The 22,819-nt window shown below is 45.8% G+C and overlaps 1 protein-coding gene across 1 annotated transcript in view; it reads left to right on the top strand.

The window, feature by feature from the left end:
- TRPM6 (transient receptor potential cation channel subfamily M member 6) overlaps positions 1-22,819 on the top strand; it is a 187,192-nt gene that overhangs the window by 148,075 nt on the left and 16,298 nt on the right. Inside the window, exons 20-21 of the mRNA XM_029615982.1 lie at positions 4,669-4,751; positions 8,421-8,626. Coding sequence (XP_029471842.1) covers positions 4,669-4,751; positions 8,421-8,626 — 289 coding nt within the window. The remainder of the gene's footprint in view (positions 1-4,668; positions 4,752-8,420; positions 8,627-22,819) is intronic.

The raw sequence follows: 22,819 nt of genomic DNA, 5'->3' as shown, positions 1-22,819 counted from the left end.
AGTCAAGCAGCCATTTACACTGCAGTAAGGTAAGAGAGGAGAGTGGGAGGAGCAGTGTTGCCCATTTCTGCAGGCCCTGCTTCATCCCATTGCCATAGCAGAAGGCTGTCCCAGGCTGGAAGGTGGCAGTGTCATGAGCCCCATCATGCTGTGGCGGCAGGGGTGTGTCCTGGGCCGGAAGATAGCATCACATATCCCAACTTGCCAGCATTGCTGGATGCTGTTTCAGGTTGGGAAGCGATAATGTTGAGGATCCTTATCTTGCTACTGTTGCTGTGGCTTCACCAGCTACAGGAGACGCCAAGGTGCTGAGGATGGGCAGGGAAGAAAAAAAAGGAGGGAAAGCAGTGGGGGAGGGAAGACCTGGAAGGGAGGGGAAAGAAGTAGAGCAAGAGAGGAATCTAGAATGGAAAAAAGAAAGGGAAGGAGAAAGAAGAGAGGGATGAGGGAAAGGAACAGATAGTGGGGAACGTACCGCTATGCAATACTTCTAGCATGTACCTTACAACTTGTTTATAATTATTTTAACCAGATAAAGACAGACAACTCTTTAGATAAACCAACAAACCTGAGCCCTGGAAGGTGGGAATCTAGACAACAATATTTGTCGAATGTGCAGGCTAAACTTCACATTCGAGCCTTGTAAATTGTTCCAGTATAGGTTAACCTGAAGTAACCAAACATGGGCTCTCCTGGATCCCCCTGCAAAATCATAATGAAGGTAGCATTGTTCTGGCCAGTTGGAAATAAGTTTAACCCACAGAAAAGCTGGGGCTGTGGGGATAACGCTCTTTGGACTTTCTAAGGTCTTTTGTCTTCTCCAAATAGAAGATAAGAGCTCTCTTAGAGCTAAACTTCTACCTTGTTGTTGGGAAGATTAACAGGTCGATCCAGTAAGGCCGCGGTAGAAACAGTGCGGCAGTGTCAGGTGCACCCTTCCTCCCCGCACCCACAGTTCTCTTCACTAACTCCCCGATACTCTCCTCTAATCGCATGCAAATGCATGCCGCGGCTTTAAAGCGGTAGGGAAGGGTTATGGCCGCGTAACCCATTTTACTGTATAGGCGCTTAATACAGCGCATATACAGTAACCAGGGTGCGATGGTACCTGTCATTTCAAATGTCATTTCAAATGGCATTTGGAATGACAGGAACCAGGAAGTGTAAAAAAACACGAAAAGTCTTTGTTGCTTCGTCGCTGTGTCTCTCCTCCCGGAGCAGGGCGCGAAAGCAGCCTTGCTCCGGGAGGAGGTGAGGCACAGCGGCGAAGACAGACGGAAGAGGAGAAAAAGCAGAGCCGAGCAAAGCAAAAGCGTGCAGCAAGCCGGCGAAATAGACCTGCGAGCAGAGGCAATAGCAGCGGTTCGGTAAGCCTGGCACCCTCCTTGATGTAGTACGTTCCGGATGCCCCCCCCTCCCCAGCGCGCCCGCCACTACCCCTTTCATCAGCTGCATCCACTGCGACCCGGTAGTCCCGTGAGGCCTACAAAAAAAAAAAAATCCCCGGCTCCCGCGCCCCCGCACTGGCCCGCCGACTCTACCCCCCCCCCCCCCCTCCTCCCGATCGGGCAGGTAGGCGGCGGCGACGAAAACCAAAGCAATTTTTTTTTTTTCAAAAAGCAACATCACACATTGCATAAAATAATTTCTCCAGCCTTAAAGCGACTTACTTTTGGGATCTGTCAAGATCCCAAAAGTAAGTCGCAAAAGTAACTTACTTTTCTGAAGCCATCACGATCGTAGCTCAAGACGAAGATGGCCGCCTGCACGGGGGAAAGCGTGCAATTGGCCGCTGAAGACGTGAGGTCACGTCTTCAGCGGCCAATTGCACGCTTTCCCCGTGCAGGCGGCCATCTTCGTCTTCGTCCGGAGGAGCTAAGATCATGTTCCTGATGGCTTCAGAAAAGTAAGTTACTTTTGCGACTTACTTTTGGGATCTTGACAGATCCCAAAAGTAAGTCGCTTTAAGGCTGGAGAAATTATTTTATGCAATGTGTGATGTCGCTTTTTGAAAAAAAAAAAATTGCTTTGGTTTTCGTCGCCGCCGCCTATCTGCCCGATCGGGGGGGGGGGGGGGGGTAGAGTCGGCGGGCCAGTGTGGGGGCGCGGGAGCCGGGGATTTTTTTTTTTTTGTAGGCCTCACGGGACTGCCGGGTCGCAGTTGATGCAGCTGATGAAAGGGGTAGTGGCGGGCGCGCTGGGGAGGGGGGGGCATCCGGGACGTACTACATCAAGGAGGGTGCCAGGGTTACCGAACCGCTGCTATTGCCTCTGCTCGCAGGTCTATTTCGCCGGCTTGCTGCACGCTTTTGCTTTGCTCGGCTCTGCTTTTTCTCCTCTCCCGTCTGTCTTCGCCGCTGTGCCTCACCTCCTCCGGGTCGCAGTGGTAGCATGGCGCTGTGAGGGGGGCGAAAGGGTATATACCCATGAACGGATTTGAGTGGGAGCGCTCTGTGAAGCGGGACATGCCCGTGAGGGGCATAATGGGTGGATGCAGCTGATGAAAGGGGTAGTGGCGGGCACGCTGGGGAGGGGGGGGGGGGCATCCGGGACGTACTACATCAAGGAAGGTGCCAGGCTTATTGTTTTATTGTGTTTGAGTATCTTAAGTGGTGTCGATGGATTTGTTACACAGTCCTAACTCCTACTAGGGGGAGGCGGTAAACTAACAGGTTAAGGCCGCGGCAAAACAGCGCGTTCCTAAGGAGATAATATCAGCGCCCGTTACAGTATCAGAGGGGAATAGCTAATTCCTTCATTATACAGCTTTTTCGTTCATTTACATGCTGGTGCGGAAAGGGTTAGGTGTTTATTTTAGGAAGCGCTAAGGACGCGTGAAACTGGAGACTGGATGGCTGGATGGCCTTACTCGTCTGTATTGTGCGCTCCCAGCACGTTACAGACGGGCAATCTTTAACTGCACGTTACTGGATCGACCTGTAACTGATTAAGGTAAAAATCTAACATTGGATTTGTGCAAAGCATTATTTTGTGTACAATTTGGTATAAGATAGATCAGTTATTAGGATTTGGAGGTAATTGATTCTGGGTTTAAGTGACTGCCACTAAAAATACGACCTTTTTTAGTGAAGTACTTGAGCTCACAAGGTTTGAGAGCCACTCATCACAACAAGTTGGATCTTTTTCCTCCTTGTTTGTTTAAGTAGTGTGGGGGTAATTTGGTAACTGCCTGCATAGATTCCAAGTCAATTGCCCCTAAACTTTACTCCAGTTTTTAAAATGAAAGTATGCATGTACTTCTCCTTGGAAACCTTTCCCCCCCAAACCTAACTGCACATAAGATCACCTGCGAATTGGAGCAGAAAATGTACTGTACGTAAGCACAAATCTTCCCCCTCCACTCTCATCTCTGAGAACTTCTCTGCTCGCTGCAAGTGAACTTACATGCAAATACAACACATGCGCATAATTGTACCTGCTAATCAGGCGTGCAGTTTTATTAAAGGCTATTTCTGCAGAGAAAGCACTGTTTTTTGTTTTACCCGTGGAAATGGCTTTTGAAATTACCCTCCATCTGACTATTTGGCTTTCCATCTGCACAAGGACAATTACCTTGATCACCAGCATTGTGAAAACCTTTAGAATATTCAGAAGTCCTCATTTCCACAAGACTGATATCTGCTTTCTGGAATGACAGGTAACTTGTGTATGAAGTTCCTCTAGGTAAGTTCCCCAGCCTAGGTTGAATGTATCAATGGTCAACACAATATGAGAACATTTCAATGGGAATGCCTTCAGGTCAGACTGGCTCACAGCTCATCCATGATCTGAATGTAATCATGAAAGCTCTGAATAGCCTGAGACCCCCATAGTAACATCAGTGTCCACTGAGACTCTCTGAAGTCCCTTAGGTCAGGAATGGGTCTGATTCTCTCAATCGTTTTGCGAACGATTAAGTACTGGCAATAAATTACTTGTAGAATAGGTTCAACTGCATGGAACTTGCAGGGGACAAGCTAAAACAATTGCAGAGTCAACATCTTCAGAGTAAAGCTTTTAACTGATCCAAGACAAGCTTGTGTGTGAAATATTTTTATAGGACATGGTGGATACAGCAAAAGAACAGACTGCCTAGTGACCTTATGGCTGTCAATAATGAAACACGTGGATGGATCGGTGTAAACAAGATTTTTATTGAAGCTTGCCCGACTCTGGCGAGAATCCACTGTTGTGCGCTGATTTTGCGAGCTTTTTCCTCTGTTTGCCTTCATTAATTGGTATGCAATACTGATATTTTTAAAGCTCTGCTTTGAAACCTAAGGAACCTCCTCTTGATTGCACCTTGCGTTGTTTTAAGCCAATTCATGTGGCTTGTAAGCCCCTGAGGCAGCTCTTTGAGCGAAACTCGGCCAGAGTCGGGCAAGCTTCAATAAAAATCTTGTTTACACCGATCCATCCACGTGTTTCATTGCTGACAGCCATCTTGGATCGACTACCGGTTTGTTTTCTAGTGACCTTATGGGAAAAAAAAATAAAAGCAGTGAGTTGTTAGGTTTTAATATGCTATTTGGGTCCAGTGAATGGCCTCGGGTAGGCTCCCATTCTACCTTACATCTTGCTTACTAGAAATGAAAGAAGAATATTGTACAAGATGTTCTTTACCATGACAGACACATGATGTTTAACGTCTAATCAACTTACCTTTAGGAAATTCAGCAACAAAGGGCCGCCCAGAAGCTGATATATACCTTCAACCAAGTGAAGCCGCACACCATTCCTAATACCCTAAGGTAAAACAAAAAAAAAAAAAGTAAGATACCGGAAAAGATAGGATGTGTTTGTGCTTATTGTACACAGGTTGTGCATGTATTGCCAGACACATAGGGTGAGGAACAAGAGCTGCCAAACACAGAGGGAAAGAAAGAAGAGAAGGTGAAAACCCACGTGCAGTCAGTGAGGTCTGCTGACAAATGTGAGACATTCGTTCTGGGGAAGGGACAGGACTGCATGATGTATGGCTTCTTTCTTGCTGCCTTTTCAGTTTTATTTACGTTTCTGCATAATATTTTTTTCACATTTACTAACTCTCACCATAGTTAAGACATGGGTCAAAACTACAGAAGTCCTTGCTCTACCCATCTGCATTTCATGTGGATGCCTGCCCGCCTGTAAGTCTCACAATTGCCAACTCTGATTTGGCTTTTTTTAACTGTGGGTTTTTTTTTTCTTTTGTGTTTGTGCATAGTGCATTAGGGTGTTTATGCATAGTGCATTAGGGCATCAAGCGGACAGAGTCCGCTTGATGCCTGAAATTACATCGTTTATTTTCCTTGTTCCTTTTTGTTCACAGATATACACTGTTATAAATGTTGATACCATTTGTAATTTATAAGTTTCTCTGTTTAAGTTATACTGTTAAATGTAATAAGTTGTTGCAATTGTAAACCGGAGTGAAGGCCACTAGCTATACCTCGGTATAAAAAACTCCCCCCGCTTAAATAAATAAATAAATAAATAAATAAATAACATTTTTGGCCAAAGTAGTTAAACACATTGGACCATTCACAGTCAAGTTTTAGGTAAAGGCTTTAGCACCAAAATTCAGATGTTACCATTGTTGGGCATTCTTTGACTGATCTTAGATAAGGGGAGCAAAGACTCTTTAGCACAATTAGATCTTTCAACCTGGTTGATCGTGTTCTATTGCTTGCGTTGGGAGCACTGCCACAGTGGCCACTGGCCAGATGGTCCACCTCTTACCCAGGGCCGGTGCAAGGGGATTGGGCGCCCTAGGCAATTTCAGCCTTGTGCCGCCCCCGCCCCAGTCGCAGCCCCGACTCCTCTCCCCCCCCCAAAAGAAAACTCACCTGGTGGTCCAGTGGGGGCCTGGGAGCAATCTGCCGCTCCCGGGGCCTCGGCTGCCACTAATCAAAATGGCGCCGTGACCTTCAGCCCCCTACCATGTAACAGGGGCTACCGGTGCCATCGGTTGGCCCCTGTCTCATGGTAGGGGCTAAAGGGCACCGGCGCCATTTTGGTTAGTGGCAGCCGAGGCCCCGGGAGCGGCAGATTGCTCCCAGGCCCTCATCTGGACCACCAGGGGAGTGTTGGGAGGGTGCCACGGGGGTGGGGGGTGAGGCAGGGCACCGCGGTAGGCCCTTTCAAAATTCTGCTGCCTACCACGGCGCCGCCTACCACTCGGCGCCCTAGGCACAGGCCTAGCTCGCCTAGTGGTTCCTCTGGCCCTGCTCTTTCCTGTCAGACAGGCAACAGAATAACATTGAGTTCTTGTTCTTGGAGTCGTGGTCTTTATCGTGAAATGTCCCACAAGGGTCTCCACTGTCAGCTATTCTTTTTAGTGGTTTTTGCAGCTGGTGGGAGCTATTATCAGGAGTTTAGGTTTCACTAATTAAGCAGATGATTGTTCACCTGTTCTTTTCAATGACTATCTCATTGGAAAAAGTACACCAGAGCTTGTATGCAGCCTTTTCAGTGGTTGGCAATTAGATGTAAGCTAGCTGGTTAAAACAACTTAGTTAAAACTAAATTGTTGTTAGTGGGCAAATGAGAATTGCCTACTATAAGACTAATTTTGCTTATTTCTGGGTAATGCCAAGGCAATGCAACATTAGAAGGTTCATGGCCTGGGGATCTCTCTAGACTCTACTCTATGGTAGATCAGTTTAATACAGTAATTAAGAAGATGTTTCTCAACTTGGGGTTGGGCATACAAATGTTTCTACTTTTAAGTCAATCTGATCTTAGGTCAGTGATGCAAGCAGTGATTCTTTCCCCATCTTGATTATTGCCAAACCATGTATTTAGGGCTTTTTGTAAAATTACTTGCTTAGTTGCAATTATTTCAAAATACTGCTGTTAAGGTCATCACTGGATGAAAAGGTCAGAACAGAGCCATGTTGTTTTGGTTGCTTTGTATTGGTTATTATTAAACCTTGTATTTTAAAATCCTTTTCCATTACTTTTATAGTGTTGAAGGGATATACCCTAGACTACTTAACTAGCCATACAGCACAAAACTTTCCATGATGGTCATTATTCTCTGCTGAAGACAAGACTGTCATTGGCTCTATCTTCTGTGTAATAATTAAGGCTTAGCTCATAGGAGAGGGCATTTATTGGAAAGGTTCCAAAATTGTGGAATCTGTTGCTGCTCAATTAAAGATGGAGGCAAACTATCTTTTCTTTTTGAAAAAGTTAATGTCTTGGTTATCTAACAAATTAATAAATACATAAATAAGACTCCTGTGCCTTGATTTTTTTTCCAGTCTTTTGATGTTCACATGTTAATCTTTTTCCTGATTTAGTATATTTACACCATCACTTTATGGATACTTAGACATTTTGGCAGACTGGTTTTATTCTTTTGGAATCGTTATGTGATTGATCCAGAATTCTTTTCAACACCCTTGTAGCTGGCATGTTTATTGCTTTATTGCTGCTTATTTTATTTACTTACTGAGGCCTCTCTCTCTGGGGTCATGGTTATATACCCTCATTTGTGTCTGTACTCTGGGCTAGGTCTGATTGTTAATGGGCAGGGGTGTCTTTATGATTTTGGGCTGGTTTAAATGTTACTATTATGGGTCTTTATTTTGTTGTTCATCTTGTGTGTACAATGATTGTAAGTTTTACTTGGTTTGTTTTATTTTGTAATTTAGGTTGCTTTGTATTGGGCTTTTTGAGAAATATTCCTCTATATTTATATTACACTGTTGCTGTAATCTGCCTTGAACACAGAAGCAGAATAAATGCTTATTTAAAATGAATTAAATATATAAGCAGCCTGTAAAAGCAGAATACGAATGCTTATTTAAATTGAATTAAATAAATAATTAGTTTTGGCATGGTCTTGCAAAACCATGGGTAATTTTAACTTGCAGGGTTTGCTGTAGTAATGAAAGCAAAATTACATGGGTAATTTTGCTTTTATTATTGCCTAGTGAAAAATGACCTGCAGAAATTTGCACTTACTTTCAATGTGTGTAATTTTAAAATCTGAAACAACATTGTAGTTATGATTATACTAGGCATATTGTTTCCTCCCTTGACCTGGGAACACCTTACAATCGTGTGAGTAAAAGCACGCATGTTGTTGAACAATACACGTACTTTTACCTGCATTGAGGGTGGACAATAATCAAGAGCCCATTTCTGCATAGAAAATGCTGTTGTACCTGTGGAAATGGAATTGAATATTGATTACCCTCTTCTGTCTTGGATAACACAATATTTTGAAAAAGTACCAGAACTGTAGCAATTTTTTCAAGACTGCTAAGTAGAGAAAGGTTGCGCTGCAAATGGAAAGCAGAGCTTAAAATGATCTTGAAGAGAATATAATTAAATAATTATAAGCAACGAACAGTCTTCAACTTACAGCCTCTTTGGACAAGAAAGTGTAAATTTGACCATTGTTGACTGATATTACTTTTCTCCCCAAGGTTTCTGGAAGTCTTCTTACTGTACTGCCATTCAGCGAATCAGTGGCTGACTATAGAGAAGTGTATAACTGGAGAGTTTCGCAAGTACAATAACAACAATGGGGATGAGATCACCCCAACCAGTGTGCTGGAGGAGACGGTGCTGGCCTTCTCCCACTGGAGCTACGAATACACGCGAGGGGAGCTGCTTGTGCTTGACTTGCAAGGTGAATGCTAGGTTGCTGCATTATTGTGAACACCAACAGTAAACGTAACACGTTGATCATGCAGGAAAGATGTAGTTATATATATGCAGGTCATCTGTCTTGATCACTGAGGGCATAACTTTTTAAGTCTGGTATTTTCACTCTAGGGTTGATATAAAACATATTAAGGCCAATATTCAGCACCACATAGGCGGATATGTTTGGAATTATTTGGCTAAGTGGTGCCGTTTCAATATTTGGTCATGGTCAGCAGCTGTCGCTTAGCCAGATAATTATATATCCAACTAAATAGCTGGCTGAGGGGTGGGCTGGGTAATTCTGGTGTGGAGCTACTTACCTGGGTAACTTCAGTCTTATTCAGCTAGCTTAGCCAGATAGCTTAGACCTGCTAGTCAGCAGGTCTAAAGTTATCTGGATAAACTTAGCCAACTATTTATTAGATAGCCAGGTATATTCAATGTCATGGCTATCAGCTGGATAGCGACTGAATATTGACTCCATTGTAAATTAAAATGAAATACTTGTTACTAGTTCTATATTTACAGAAAATGTTTTTGATACCATGGTACTCTAAACTTTATGTGGCTTATCTACGTTAATATTTATTGGTTTCAGTAGCTTATATGAGTGTTTTAGAGAGATGGTAGACCAGCTAGAATATCTAAAGGACTGTGACTAATTGGGTGGTTACTCAGGTCTGACTCTGTGTTGTTTTAATAAAAATAATAATATACCATATTAATAAAAAAAATTCACTAAAGGACAGTTACATGTACTTACATTAATGTGGGTAATGTATTGCATTCTTTAGTGAATCAGTCCCATTGGGAATAATGGGACTCGGGGCAATTACAATGCAGATTAATTCATGTTATAGTGAATATGAGTTGTCAGCAGTATAACTATATAATTTCTCCATCAGCATCAATAAGTGTGTCCTCTATTTTATAGGGGCATGCATAGAAAAGAAATGCATCTTCATGTTTGTTTCAATTTCAAAAGCATATTTTGTTTCATTCGTTTCATTTTTAGCATTCGTATTTTTTCACAACGCATTATTTTTTTATCTTTATTTTTATTGGTATTTCAATTAACAAGGCATAAAAACTTTATAACAGTAACAGGAAGATTGATAATAGCACAAAAACAGGAAAACAATTTATATAAGAACATTTTATCAAAAAAATCCAATCCCCTACAAAAAAAGAAATTTAAAAGGGGGGAGGAGAGAAATACCAGAGACTATGAAGAAATATAAAGATGAAGACACTAGCAAGATACATTCTGCTATATCAATTACAAGAATTCACTGGTTCCCTAAGGGAAGATATTAACATCTTGCGAGCCTCAATAAAGGATTATAATTGATCCGGAGAAAAAAAAGAAAACTCTCTGAATGATATTTGACAAAACATTTACAAGGATAGCATAAAACAAAGGAGGCTTCTAAAGACAAGGTATCCTTTCTGAGAGCCAATAATGCCTTCCTTCTTTGCTGTGTTAGCCGTGAGAGATCAGGAAAAATTCTCAATTTTTGTCCCAGAAAATCCGCATTTAAATTTTGGAAATATGCTACCATTACTTTACTTAAATCAGCTTTAAAAAAAAAGAAACTAATAAAGTGGTTCTTTCAATTGTTTCTGATCCAGAAATTTCCAAGAGGCCCGTTAAATTGAAAGAAAAAACTACAGGAGCATCTTGACCAAACACTGTGCTAGACTGGGGAGAAGGTAAAAAAACAACTTATTCACCAAAGGGAGCGTTTCTGGAGCCAGATGTAGGATTTCTACTAAATATTTTTAAGGGTAATCCATGGTAATTCACCCATCATTTTAGGAAAGTTCAAAACACGAAGATTAAGCCTTTTAGCAGAATTATCCAATGCTTCAATCCATCAAGACATTGCTCCTTGTTCCTGCAAAAAAGCAGTTTGATCCCCCCTGCATTGTCCCCAAGTCATTTTTAATCTCAGTTAGTTGATCCACATGCTCTTGAACTTGTGACTCGTGCCTAGAAATCTGGGGCTCCAATTTTAAGTCAAGGGAGTCTATTTTCCTTGCAGAAACGCAAAGAATCTGGCCAAATTTGGCCATCACATCCCATAAGGATTCCAGAGTCACTTCTGCCGGTTTATTAAGGAATTAAGTGAACTCGCCAGCAAAAAAGGTTTCCCCAGAAGACACAGCAGCCATAGCAGGAGAACCACCGGACAGGGCTTCCAGCACTTGGCAAGCTGTCTCTGCATTACTATGAATTGTTTCCAATTCCTGCAGAGATCGAGCAGACGGCGGTACCTCCTCAGCCCCCTCCCGCACAGACAACAGAGGGACATCATTCTTCTGCGTTGGTGCAGTTTCCCGGGAGGAGTCGCATCTGACTGATGGCAGAAAGTCTTGTGGCCGGGGGCTGAGGGAAACTTCCTCTCCCAGCTGAGCCAATGCTCCTTCATCGGACCCAGTAACGGAGAATTGGCCTCTGGAGAAAGCAGAAATCGGATAAGTGAAAGATGTAATCGTTTGCCGGCCAGGAAAGCTCAGAGGGAAAATTTCTGACCTTCCCTTTTCTATTGGGAGCCATTTAGAAAGAAAATATAGGCAATTCTATCAGACAGCAAATCTCAGCAGCATCGTTTCATGGCCATCTTGCTCCTTACAACACATTTTTTTATAGCGTTTGTAATTTTTGCAAATAGCATGTGCTAAAATGACAGACAATATTTTTGTTATTTTGTTTTCTGTCGTTTTAGATAGAAAGTGACCCATAACAAAACAAGAATTATTTAGTATTTTCCTGTTTTAAAATGACAGCATGTCTCTAACATTTAATGAAACTCTGATTTTTGCCAGTGTTATGTAGCTACCTTTTTCCAAACGTATGACTAATAGAGATGTGAATCGGAACCGGTGTCGGTTCTGATGCCGGTTCCGTTTCACATCGTGGTTTTGGCCCGCGCCATTTTTAAAGATGGCGCCGGCCATCCACTGCTCCCTCCATGTGACAGGGGCCAGCCAATGGCACGGATACCCTGTCATATGGTAAGGGCAAAGGGCCATCGGCGCCATTTTGATTAGTGGCAGCCGACGGCCCGGGAGCAGGAGATTGCTCCTGGGACCCCCCACTGGATCACCAGGTACCTGTAAAAGGTTTTTGGGGGGGTCGGGAGGGTGGGGGAAGCTAAGGGATTAGTTTTAAAGGGTCGGGTGGGTTTAGGGGTTATTTATGTGTGCCGTTTTTCCCACTCTCCCCCAAAACGATAAGAGAACCCCCACGAACAATTTCGTGGGGTTTTCCTATCGTTTTGGGGGAGCCCCCGATTTCTGACGATTTTGAAAATATTGTATGATATTTTCAATCGTCCGAAGCCTGATTCACATCCCTAATGACTAATGTACACTCTCCTAGGACAAGCAGGATGGTAGTCCTTACATGTGGGTGACATCATCCGATGAAGCCCGGCACAGAAAACTTTTGTCAAAGTTTCTAGAAACTTTGACTGGCAGACTGAGCATGCCCAGCCTGCCGCTATCTGCGTGACCACGCAATGTCCCTCTTCAGTCTCTTCTTTTTCACGGTGCGGTAGCCTCGCGGTTGTGGAGCTCCAAATCCTCGAAAGTGTTTTGCTGTTTTTTTGGGGAGTTTTCTGCATCTGGTCCTGCTTCACGTTCAGTTCCTCCATTTGGTAGGTACCCTTGGCTTTTGCCTTTGTTATTCGCGGTCAATTCCCGATTCCTGCTCCGGGGTGCCCATCGGTCATTGACCACACACCAGCCTCTTTTTTCGATGGCGTCATCGGGTTTTTAACAGTACCCCCAGTGCCCGCGGACTATGTCCATCATGGATCCGCATGAGATGTCTGGGGGCCTCGCATGACATCCGGGGGTGTCGTTTGTGTGATGAAATGATCCCCAAAGGGTGTCATGTGTGCCTGGTCAAAATGAGGATCTTCGATTCTCCAAAACCTCCACTTCAGCTTTGGTATCCTTCACGCCTAAGGACCGCAGGGAACCATCCCCATCTCTTCCCCTGGCGGTCCCACTCTCCAGTACCTCTAAGGATTGGGGAGAGGGAGATTGATCCTCGTGGTCTCTTCCCTCCACCTAACCTCGGGGAAAGACCAGGCCGAGCACCGGTCACCGTCCTGCCATGGGTCCATTTCCGGAGCAGCATTGGTGGCTGCCAAGCCACCATCGAAGCAGCACCACCACTGGAGGCCCCATCTTCCAGTGCCCCCGGTAGCCCAAGCCGTTCCCACTGGCAATGGAGCTGGGCGCCATGCCTCCTCGTGATCCCTCTGAGGATGTGCCGGCAACACCTCATTCCCCTCCATGACTCCTTACTATCCAGGACTTCCAGGAGGAGTTGGATCGCAGGGTGCAATCGGCGGTGTTCAAAGTTCTACAGAGCGTTGAGCTGCTGGCGCGACAGGCCCCCATACCGGTGCCCGAGCCTCTGCCTTCTATGTTCACACCCCTGCTGGAGCATCTGGACATACTTCTTGGCGCCCTACTGATTCTACCAGTACCTGAAAGGCCACCGATGCCTCCTCGGCCACAGACTCCCTCCATCGGAGTGATCCCGATTCCCAGGTCCTTCGAGGAGGACCTTGGGGACAGGGTGCCTATGGCCGTGGTTCCCCGGGTCGCCGCCGGTTCCTTCCGGTATACCATGGCTGATGCCCCCCTCATTGCCCGGGGGTCCATTGATTCTGTCAGTGTCCCCACAGCCTGCAGTGTCCTTGGGGCCCAGGCCTGCCATCCCTCTCCTGATCCCCGCCCTCGGCATCCGGACACTAGTGAGGAGGAGGTTCCCTGTGACCCATGGGGTGGATGACTTCTCGGACTCATCCTCAAGTTCTCCGATGACCCCCCTCTCAGAGCCTTCTCCTCCAGAGGAGAGGCATCTGTCTCTGCCTGAAGACCTGTCATTTGCCAGCTTTGTAAGGGCCATGGCAGAAGCCATCCCCTTCCAGCCCCTGACGGAGGAGGATACCCGTCACAAGATGTGGAGGTCCTCCAGTTCATCGACGCTCCAAAGGAGACTGTGTCGGTGCTGGTCCACGACATCTTTAAGGAGCTCCTCCTCCGTATGTGGAAACACCCAGTGTCTGTTGCCCTGGTAAACAGAAAGGCTGATGCGACTTATCTGGTTCAACAGGCCATGGGCTTTGAACAGTGGCACTTACCCCCCCAGTCTGCGATGGTGGAGTCCGTGCTTAAAAAGGCCAAATGCTCTTGAACACACGCTTCTGCCCCTCTGGGGCATGAACACAGGGAGCTCGATGGCATAGAGAGGACAATGTTCCAGGGGGCTATGCTGGTGGCCCATATTGCAGCCTACCAGCTATACATGACCTAATATGACTGCAACCTATGGAAGCAGGTCTAGGAGTCTCTTGCAGCCATTGCCATGATGGGGCTTGAGGCAGGCAGAAATGAGGTCAGGTCTAAATAATGTTTTTGAGACCGTAGCCCACCTAGCCACCAAAGGCATTAGCGCCAGATGGCTGGCTTGGCTTTGGGCCTCCAATCTCCGACCAGAGATTCAGGACAGGCTTGCGGACTTCCCCTGTGCAGACGAGAACCTTTTGGGGTTAAGGTGAAAGAAGTCATTGTGCAGCTGAAAGATCAGCATGATACTCTTCAGCAACTTTCCGTCAGCCCCTCTGAAGGCCCGTCCGCCACCAGGAAGTCCTGAAAGCCGGGTTCTCGCAAGTCCTTCTACCTGCCGAGAAAGTACTTTCCTCCAGCTGCCGTGCGTGCCCGCCTCGGTCCAGCTGCAGAGGTCATGGCCGGCAGCAGCGAGTTCCGAGGGCCTAATCAGCCCCCCAGCAGGCCCCATCCACCGGCTTTTGACTGGCAGCGAAGGGGCATGAGCCAAATGCCGGTTCCCCTGGCAATCGATCTTCCAGTCAGTGACAAGCTTCTTTGCTTCGCCCACCATTGGGAAACTTCAGACCGCTGGGTCCTCTCCATTGTCCACCAGTGCTGCTGCCTGAACTTCAGCAGGCTCGCAGAGACCGCTCCCCCATGCCCATCGTGGGGTACATCCACCCATCTGTTCAGCCTTCAATCTGAACTTTCTGCCCTTCTAGCGGCGGACACGATAGAACCGGTTCCCCGCGAGCAGTGGGGCCACAGCTTCTACTCGAGGTACTTCCTCATTCCAAAGAGGAATGGCGGCTTGTGCCCCATCTTTGACCTCAGAGCGTTAAACCGATTTTTCGTAAGAGAAAAATTCAAAATGGTCTCTCTGGGCACATGGATCCCACTCTTTCGAAGAGGAGACTGGCTCTGCTCCCTGGCCTTAAAGGAGACTTATGCCCATATTGCAATTGTCCCCAACCACAGGAAGTACCTCTGCTTTCTGGTGGAGACGACACGATTTCAGTGCAAAGTGCTGCCCTTTGGGCTGGCTTCAGCCCCACGTGTCTTCACAAAATGCTTGGTGGTCATGGCTCCCTACCTCAGGCGTCGCTCAGACCACGTCTTTCCATACCTGGATGATTGACTGATCGGAAGTGACTCACACTCCAGGGCCCTGAATGCACTGCCCTTGTCGGGTTCAGACCTTACAGACCTTGGGATTTGTTATCAACTTCCCCAAGTCACATCTCAATTCATCTCCACAGCTGGACTTTATCAGCGCCAGGTTGGATACGGCACAAGAAAATGTTTTTCTGCCCAGGGATCAAGCAGTCACCCTCTCCTTGCTGGCCACCCTCATTCGCAACAGAAAGAGGGCGCCAGCCAGTCTGCTGCTTCACTTGCTGGGCCATATGGTGGTCTGGTCCACGTGACCCCCTTGGCCCACCTCTGCATGAGGGACCCGCAGTGGGCCTTGTGGTTCCAGTGGTGGCAGACATCCCAGAATCTGGAGGTGCCAGTGACGGGCAAGGATCCTCTTCGCCTCTCCCTGACCTGGTGGGAGGTCTTGCCCAATCTGGAAATTGGGCTCCCATTTCAGCCTGTGCCACCCTAGATGACCCTTACCTCAAGGGGGGGGGGCCCACATGGACGGCCTGTATACCCAGGGCCTTTGGACTGCGGCTGAGGTCTGCTGCCATATAAACTTCCTGGAGCTGTGGATGATCCAGTACACCTTGTGGGCCTTCCAGGACAGGCTGTCCTCCAAGGTCATCTTCATCAGAACGGACAACCAAGTGGAGATGTAGGACATCAACAACCAGGGTGGCATGGGCTCCTTTCCCCTCTGCCAGGAAGCGATAGAGGTCTGGGATTGGGCCCTTTCCAGAAGGATGTATCTACAGCCACCTACCCACTGGGTCACCTGAACATGTTGGTGGACCACCTCAGCCGGTCCTTTCAGCTACACGAGTGGTCCCTGAACCCGGCAGTGGCAGACGACTTATTCTGTCGCTGAGGCATGCCAAACATAGACCTGTTCACCTCTCCCCACAATTACAAGGTGACAATGTTCTGCTCCCTGATTCCGGGGAAGAACCATTCGGCCTGCGACACGTTCTCCCTTCACTGGGGACAAGGTCTCATGTATGTGTACCCCCCTATTCCGCTCCTCTCAAGGACTCTGACGAAGCTGCAAGAGGATGGGGGGACCATGATCCTGTTGGCACCCTACTGGCCAAGACGGGTGTGGTTTTCTCTGCTTTAGGACCTGTCAACGAGCGCACCGGTTCCGCTGGGGACGGCTCCAAACCTCCTATCGCAGAACCAGGGCACCCTGTGCCACCAAACCTCCGGGCCCTGGCCCTAATGGCGTGGATGTTGAGCGCATGATCCTCCAGCCCTTACAGCTCTTGGATGCTGTCTCCAGGGTCTTGATTGAATCCCAGAAACCTTCCACCCAGAAATCCTATAGCTTGAAGTGGAAGCATTTCTTAACCTGGTGCAGCGGCCCCGGACTGGACCTTTTCTCCCATTTCAGTCTAGCCACTGGTCAGGCGTTTCATGCAGGGCCTGATTCAACTGAAGTCTCTGCTTCGCCCGCCAGCGACCCCGTGGGATCTCAACATTGTCCTGGTGAGGCTCATGCAACATCCGTTCGAGCCTCTCAAATCCTGTGACCTGGATTTCCTCACCTGGAAAGTTATGTTCCTGGTGGCGATCACTTCCACTCGCAGGGTCAGTGAGATCCAAACTCATAACGTACGCTCCCTACACAAATTTCTTTCATGATCGTGTGGTGCTGCGCACGCAACCAACATTTCTGCCGAAGGTGGTGACTGCTTTCCACATCAACCAGTCAATCATCCTTCCCACAGCCTCATTCTCACCCGGAGGAACGTGCTCTCCACACTGTGGACTGCAAGTGGGCGCTCGCTTTCCACTTAAACCATACAGCGAGTCATACAGTCTACCCAACTCTTTGTGTCTTTTGACACCAATAGGCTGAGAACACCAACTGGCTAGTGGATTGCATTGCCTTCTGCTACGAGCAGGCAGGCCTCCAACTGGCTGACAGGGTGAAGGCTCACTCTATGCGGGCTATGGCAGTGTCAGTGGCCCATCTGCGTGCAGTCCCTGTTGCCGAGATCTGCAGGGCTGCAACCTGGAGTTCTCTCCACACATTCACGGCTCACTACTATCTTGACAGGGATAGTCACTAGGACAGTGCTTTTGGCCAGTCTGTCCTCTGCAATCTATTCCAGTTTTTAACCCAACTGTTTTCATCATGCTCTCTGTGGGGCCAGACTGCCCCTGTTTTTCCCACAGTGCCGCAGTTGTGATGTGCCTGTTGCCACCTTGTTCAGCTACCGTGGGTCCCTCTATTACATGGGGAAGTCTAGAGCTCTGTAATCACCCGCATGTGAGGACTACCATCCAGCTTGTCCTAGGAGAAAGCACAGTTGCTTACCTGTAGCAAGTGTTCTCCTAGGACAGCAGGATGTTAGTCCTCAGGAATCCCACCCGCCTCCCAATGACGTTGGGTTCACCTTCAGTTTATTATTTTAATTTTTCTCGCTCGTATTTTTGCTATATTACTAGACTAAAGGGGGACCTCGAGTGGACGCACGGATAGCGGCAGGCTGGGAATGCTCAGTCTGCCAGTCAAAGTTTCTGGAAAACAAATGTTTTCCATGGTGGGCTCCATTGGATGATGTCACCCACATGTGAGGATTAACATCCTGCTGTCCTAGAAGAACACCTGTTACAGGTATGCAACTGCACTTTCTGAATATTGTTTATTTGATCTTATGCTTATGCCATCTTTGTTTAATATTTTCCAACTGTGGCGTTCTAAAATCATCATCATCTCATAGATGGAAGATATAATCTTTGTTTATTAATTGTATATTTCCTCCACAATATCTGCTAACTTTCTAGTCACTCTAAGCTGATATTTGTGGACCAATGTGGTCCACAAATATCAGCTTTTTTCTTAGCTTCTATACCAGCTTAATGTTCTCTAAATATGATCTTTGGGGTAAGGGTGGGATTCAGGTCAGGGACTGTATTGATTTTTTTTCTGTTTGTCAAGGAAAAAATAGATAAAGGTTCAAAACTCTTGGTTCGGCATTCATTAATATAGAATTGCTATTTATTCTCACAGAGCTGCAGGATTATTGGTTCAATTAATATTCACAAATTATTTAGTATTTGGGCAGAGACTAAAAGTTAAAACAGCCTTGCTTAATAAAGTCTTTTTCTATAAGCACATTATTATTTATTAATTTATTTGTTACATTTGTAACCTGCTTATTTGCAAAAAATACCCTAAGCAAGGGACAACAAATATAAAAATATATAGTACAATAAATTAAAACATCACAAAAGATAAGCTAATATATCAGCATGAACAATATAACAAGATTTAATATAGCTACGTTGATAGCAATCTTTGTAGCAGAAATGTTTTCAGAGTCAGTTCTTTAGCCTGCTCCAAGGCTTATATCACCAACAAGTGGTCATAGTTAGTTTCCTCCTGAGAAGTCTCCAAAACCTTTGTGAGCTTCAAACTGTCTACAGGCTTTTGACCTTATCAAAACCCCTCTCTGTTTCTTTGATATCACTGGGCTTGATATCCAAAAAACATCCAGGTTAGAAAAAACTGTTCCTATGAATATAGAGTATATTTAGTGGTCAGTCATTTTCAGCTGGATCTCCTCAGATGAGAACAGGTAGATCTATCTTTGCTACATATCTGCTGGGATAACTCTCTCTGACCTTTCTGAGGGCTTAGCTTCAAAGAACTTGAGTACCAGCTGGAAGGAGCCCAGGGAGCCACCGCGGATACACAGAAAGAATGAGCATGTGAACATTGCTGCTAAAGCCTGCCTAGATTAAGCTAGTATATGTAAAAGTCTTTTGTGAATAAGGTGCAAGGGACTATGTATGCGTGAGCCTTTCTGGCTGTGACATAGCCTCATAGGTGGAGTCCTGAGACCCACGTCAGTGGTGGGCGGCAAGTCTTGGCATGGACCAGACTGACTGACTCAAAAAATCTATACAAAGAGCAGGCTGTGGCTGAAGCCAAGTAAGGATAAGACTGATGGCTTGTGGCAAGGCTGATGCTGAAGGCTGCAGCAAAACCACAAGCAAAGACTGAAGCAAAGCTGAAGGCTGAGAAGATGGAACCATGCTGAAGCAGAAGGCAGGAACCAGGCTGAAGGGCTTGAGCAAGACAGAAAATTGGAACCAGAAGGAGCAGGAACCAGGAGATCTTCTTGCTTAGGCAACAAATACAACTCCAGGCAGGCTAGGTAGTCGAACGTCTGACATCATAATTGGGGTGGGTACCTGATTCTCCTGCCAACATGCACCAAATTGTGCACACTGAAGCACACACATACCCTGGGGATCTCTTTACCGTCTCCTAGAATCACAGGCATCATAGTGTCAAATGGTGGCTCCCTGCCACACAGTGAATGTCCGCCACTGAGGATGCTGGGAAGGTGGATGGATTCTAACAATACCCCCTCTTCAATCCTCTTCTTTTCAGCTTCTGAAGAGACAAAGGTACTTTTTTTCCAACTGGGGGTTCGGGGGTCCAGACTCTGGCTCCAGAGATTCTTTGCTTTTGAGGTTAGACTGAAAAACTATTCAAAGCAGAAGACTTAACTGAAGAAACAGTTGAAAGCTTGGACAAGGACTGAGACTGGTCCTGATCAATGAACAAAGGATCTTTGGCAGGAGGATAACAGAATTCACATAGGAATAGGATGAACATTGAAGCGGCAAAACCAGCACTTCAAATGAGGTGGTTTGAAGTGAAAACTGAAGAGGTTAGGGCTGTTCAGCTTGAAGGAGAGATGGCTGAGGGGGGATATGATAGAGGTCTTTAAGATCATGAGAGGTCTTGAACAAGTAGATGTGAATCGGTTATTTACACTTTCAAATAATAGAAGGACTAGGGGGCATTCCATGAAGTTAGCAAGTAGCACATTTAAGACTAATTGGAGAAAATTCTTTTTCACTCAATGCACAATTAAGCTCTGGAATTTGTTGCCAGAGGATGTGGTTAGTGCAGTTAGTGTAACTGGGTTCAAAAAAGGTTTGGATAAGTTCTTGGAGGAGACGTCCATTAACTGCTATTAATCAAGTTTACTTAGGTAATAGCCACTGCTATTAATTGCATCAGTAGCATGGGATCTTCTTAATGTTTGGGTAATTGCCAGGTTCTTGTGGCCTGGTTTGGCCTCTGTTGGAAACAGGATGCTGGGCTTGATGGATCCTTGGTCTGACCCAGCATGGCAATTTCTTATGTTCTTATGAAGAGACCGAAGACAAAAATTAAATGATACAATGTTCTCGGCAGGAGGGATCCCACTGCTCAGTCTGTAAGGAATTCCAGTCAATAGATGATTGATGAAGACTCAACCAGGGTATTCCAAGTACAAGAGAACTGGATGCTTTAGATAGAACTGAATGCTCTCTTGGTGAGACACAATCTGCATCATGATGGGTGAGGAAGTCCCAAGACCAGATAGTTCTCCATGGTGGATGAAATGATACAGGCAGGTGGTTAAGCTGGTATTAGGGTAGCCACATTGATGTAACTGTGATTCTTGAATAAGATTGCCCCCGGCTCCAGAATCTACTAAAGCTTCAGTCTGAACTGAAAACACACCAGAATCGTTAGTAGCAGAAAGGAAGCAGGATGGCGTAAGGCTGCCTTCCCAATGAGACTTTGTATAGTTTTCCGGTCTCAGGGGACACTGACAGACAAAATGATCTTGTGCGGCACAGTAGAGACAAATATTTTGCAGTCTTCATCTTTGTTTCTCATCAGGTGAAAGTTGGGCATTACCCAATTTCATGGGTTCTTCAAAGGCAGCTACCTTAATTGGTTCTAGGATGGAATGCAAGAGATTCGAAGGTCTGGGAACTATGAGCGAGGTCTGCTGAGAGTTCTTCTTTTCTCAAGCCTGTTTCTGGAATCTCAGTTCAATATGGATAGCCAAGGAACTGAGTGCTTTGAGGGATGGAAGAAGGTCGCGGGCTGTAAGCTCATCTTTTATTGTCTCAGATAATCCCTGCCAAAAAATGGCGGTTTGGCTATCTTCACCCCAACTGAGTTCAGAAGCTAAGGTATGGAATTCTACTGCATTTTCATCAACAGAACGATTTCTCTAATGAATATGAAGGAGCTCTGTAGCAGTGGATGTGAAACAACCCAGGTTGATCAAAGATCAGTCAGAATTGCTGAATAAAATTGTCCAAATTTCTGAGAAGCAAATCACCTTGTTCCAACAAGGGAGATGCGCAAACAAGAACTGGACTTTCTAACAGGGAGAGTATATACGTGATTTTGACACAGTCAGAGAAAAAACGAGCCGGCTGTAATTTAAATTTCATCTTGCACACACTAAGGAATCCTCTGCATGCTTCAGGATCACCGGTCTGGATAGGTGCCGATGCAGGGTTCACCAGAACTGGAACTGAGATTGAAGCTGGACGTTGGACTTGTATTACATCTAAACACTGTGACAAGGTCCGTAATGAGTCTTTTATTTGATCGAGTTGCTGCTGGGCCTGTTGCATGAACTGGTGCAGGAGACCAATCAATTCTGTTTTTTGGTCCTGCATCTGGGTGATCAAGGCAGCAATGGCCTGTTTATTTATTTATTTAGTATTTTTTATATACCGATATCCATTTGCACATTGTATCGGTTTACATAGAACTAAAATGGCAACACCATGAAACAATGGTGAGGCCTTAACAAGGAACAAGGAGCAACAACTAGGTTAAATGGACTTAAAGAACAATGTACAAGAACAAAGAACAGGGAACAATGTACAGGAACAATGTACAAGACTGATTATATATGGAGAGGTTATTAACAGTTTACATTGAGGAGTAACGTTATTAACAGGATGACATTGATGAATAGCGGAAGAAAGTGAGAAGTGTTGAGGCACATCATTGAGTTGCGGAGATATGTTCACCGAGCTCATAGCCTCAGCAAACTGTAAGGAACTGTGTATGAAGCCTCCTAGGTAGAGTCCTGAGACCCACATCCACAGCGAGTGAGTGACTCTTGGCATGGGCCAGACTATGACTGTCTCCAAAAGTCTCTACAAAGACCAGGCTGAGGCTGAAGCCAGTCAAGCACAAGATTGAAGACTGAAACAAAGCTGAAGGCCGAGAAGACAAAAACAGGTAGAAGCTGAAGGCAGGAACCTGGCTGATGGATTTGAGCAAGTCAGAAGACTGGAACCAGAAGGGGCAGGAAACAGGATACCTTCTTGCTGAGGCAACAAATCCAAGTCCAGGCAGGCTAAGTAGTCTTCACTGTGTGACTTCATCATCGGGATGGGTTCATGACTCTCCCGCCAATGAGTGCCAAATTGTGTGCACCCATGCCCTAAGCATCTCTTCACTAGGTCAGTGCCAATGGTGGCTCCCTGCCACATGGTGAACATCCGCGGCCGAGGAGTCTGGGAAGGTGACTGGATTCTTACATATAAGGCTCAAAAGCTTTTGAAAAAAACTCAAATTATAAATATTCTGTCCAAGGTTTCTGAAGGGCCTGTGATACACTTCAAAACTATATGCTTTGACATTAGGATGAGTATTCCCCTGGCACTGGAAACATAACAGGCTAGCATAAGCCTGGCCCTCCCAATATCCTTTTAGCTTGTGTACTTGTGAGCAGTTTTGTCATGCATTTTAGTGTGATTATAGATCTATATACATAAAAGAATATATATAACAGAGAGGTAAAAATTAGTCATGGTAAGTTCTTCTCATAAATTCGATTTTTCTAGTAAACAT

The sequence above is a fragment of the Rhinatrema bivittatum genome, chromosome 1 (assembly GCF_901001135.1).
Source record: "Rhinatrema bivittatum chromosome 1, aRhiBiv1.1, whole genome shotgun sequence".
Taxonomy (NCBI): Eukaryota; Metazoa; Chordata; class Amphibia; order Gymnophiona; family Rhinatrematidae; genus Rhinatrema; species Rhinatrema bivittatum.
This window is presented reverse-complemented; position numbering and strand designations above follow the sequence as displayed.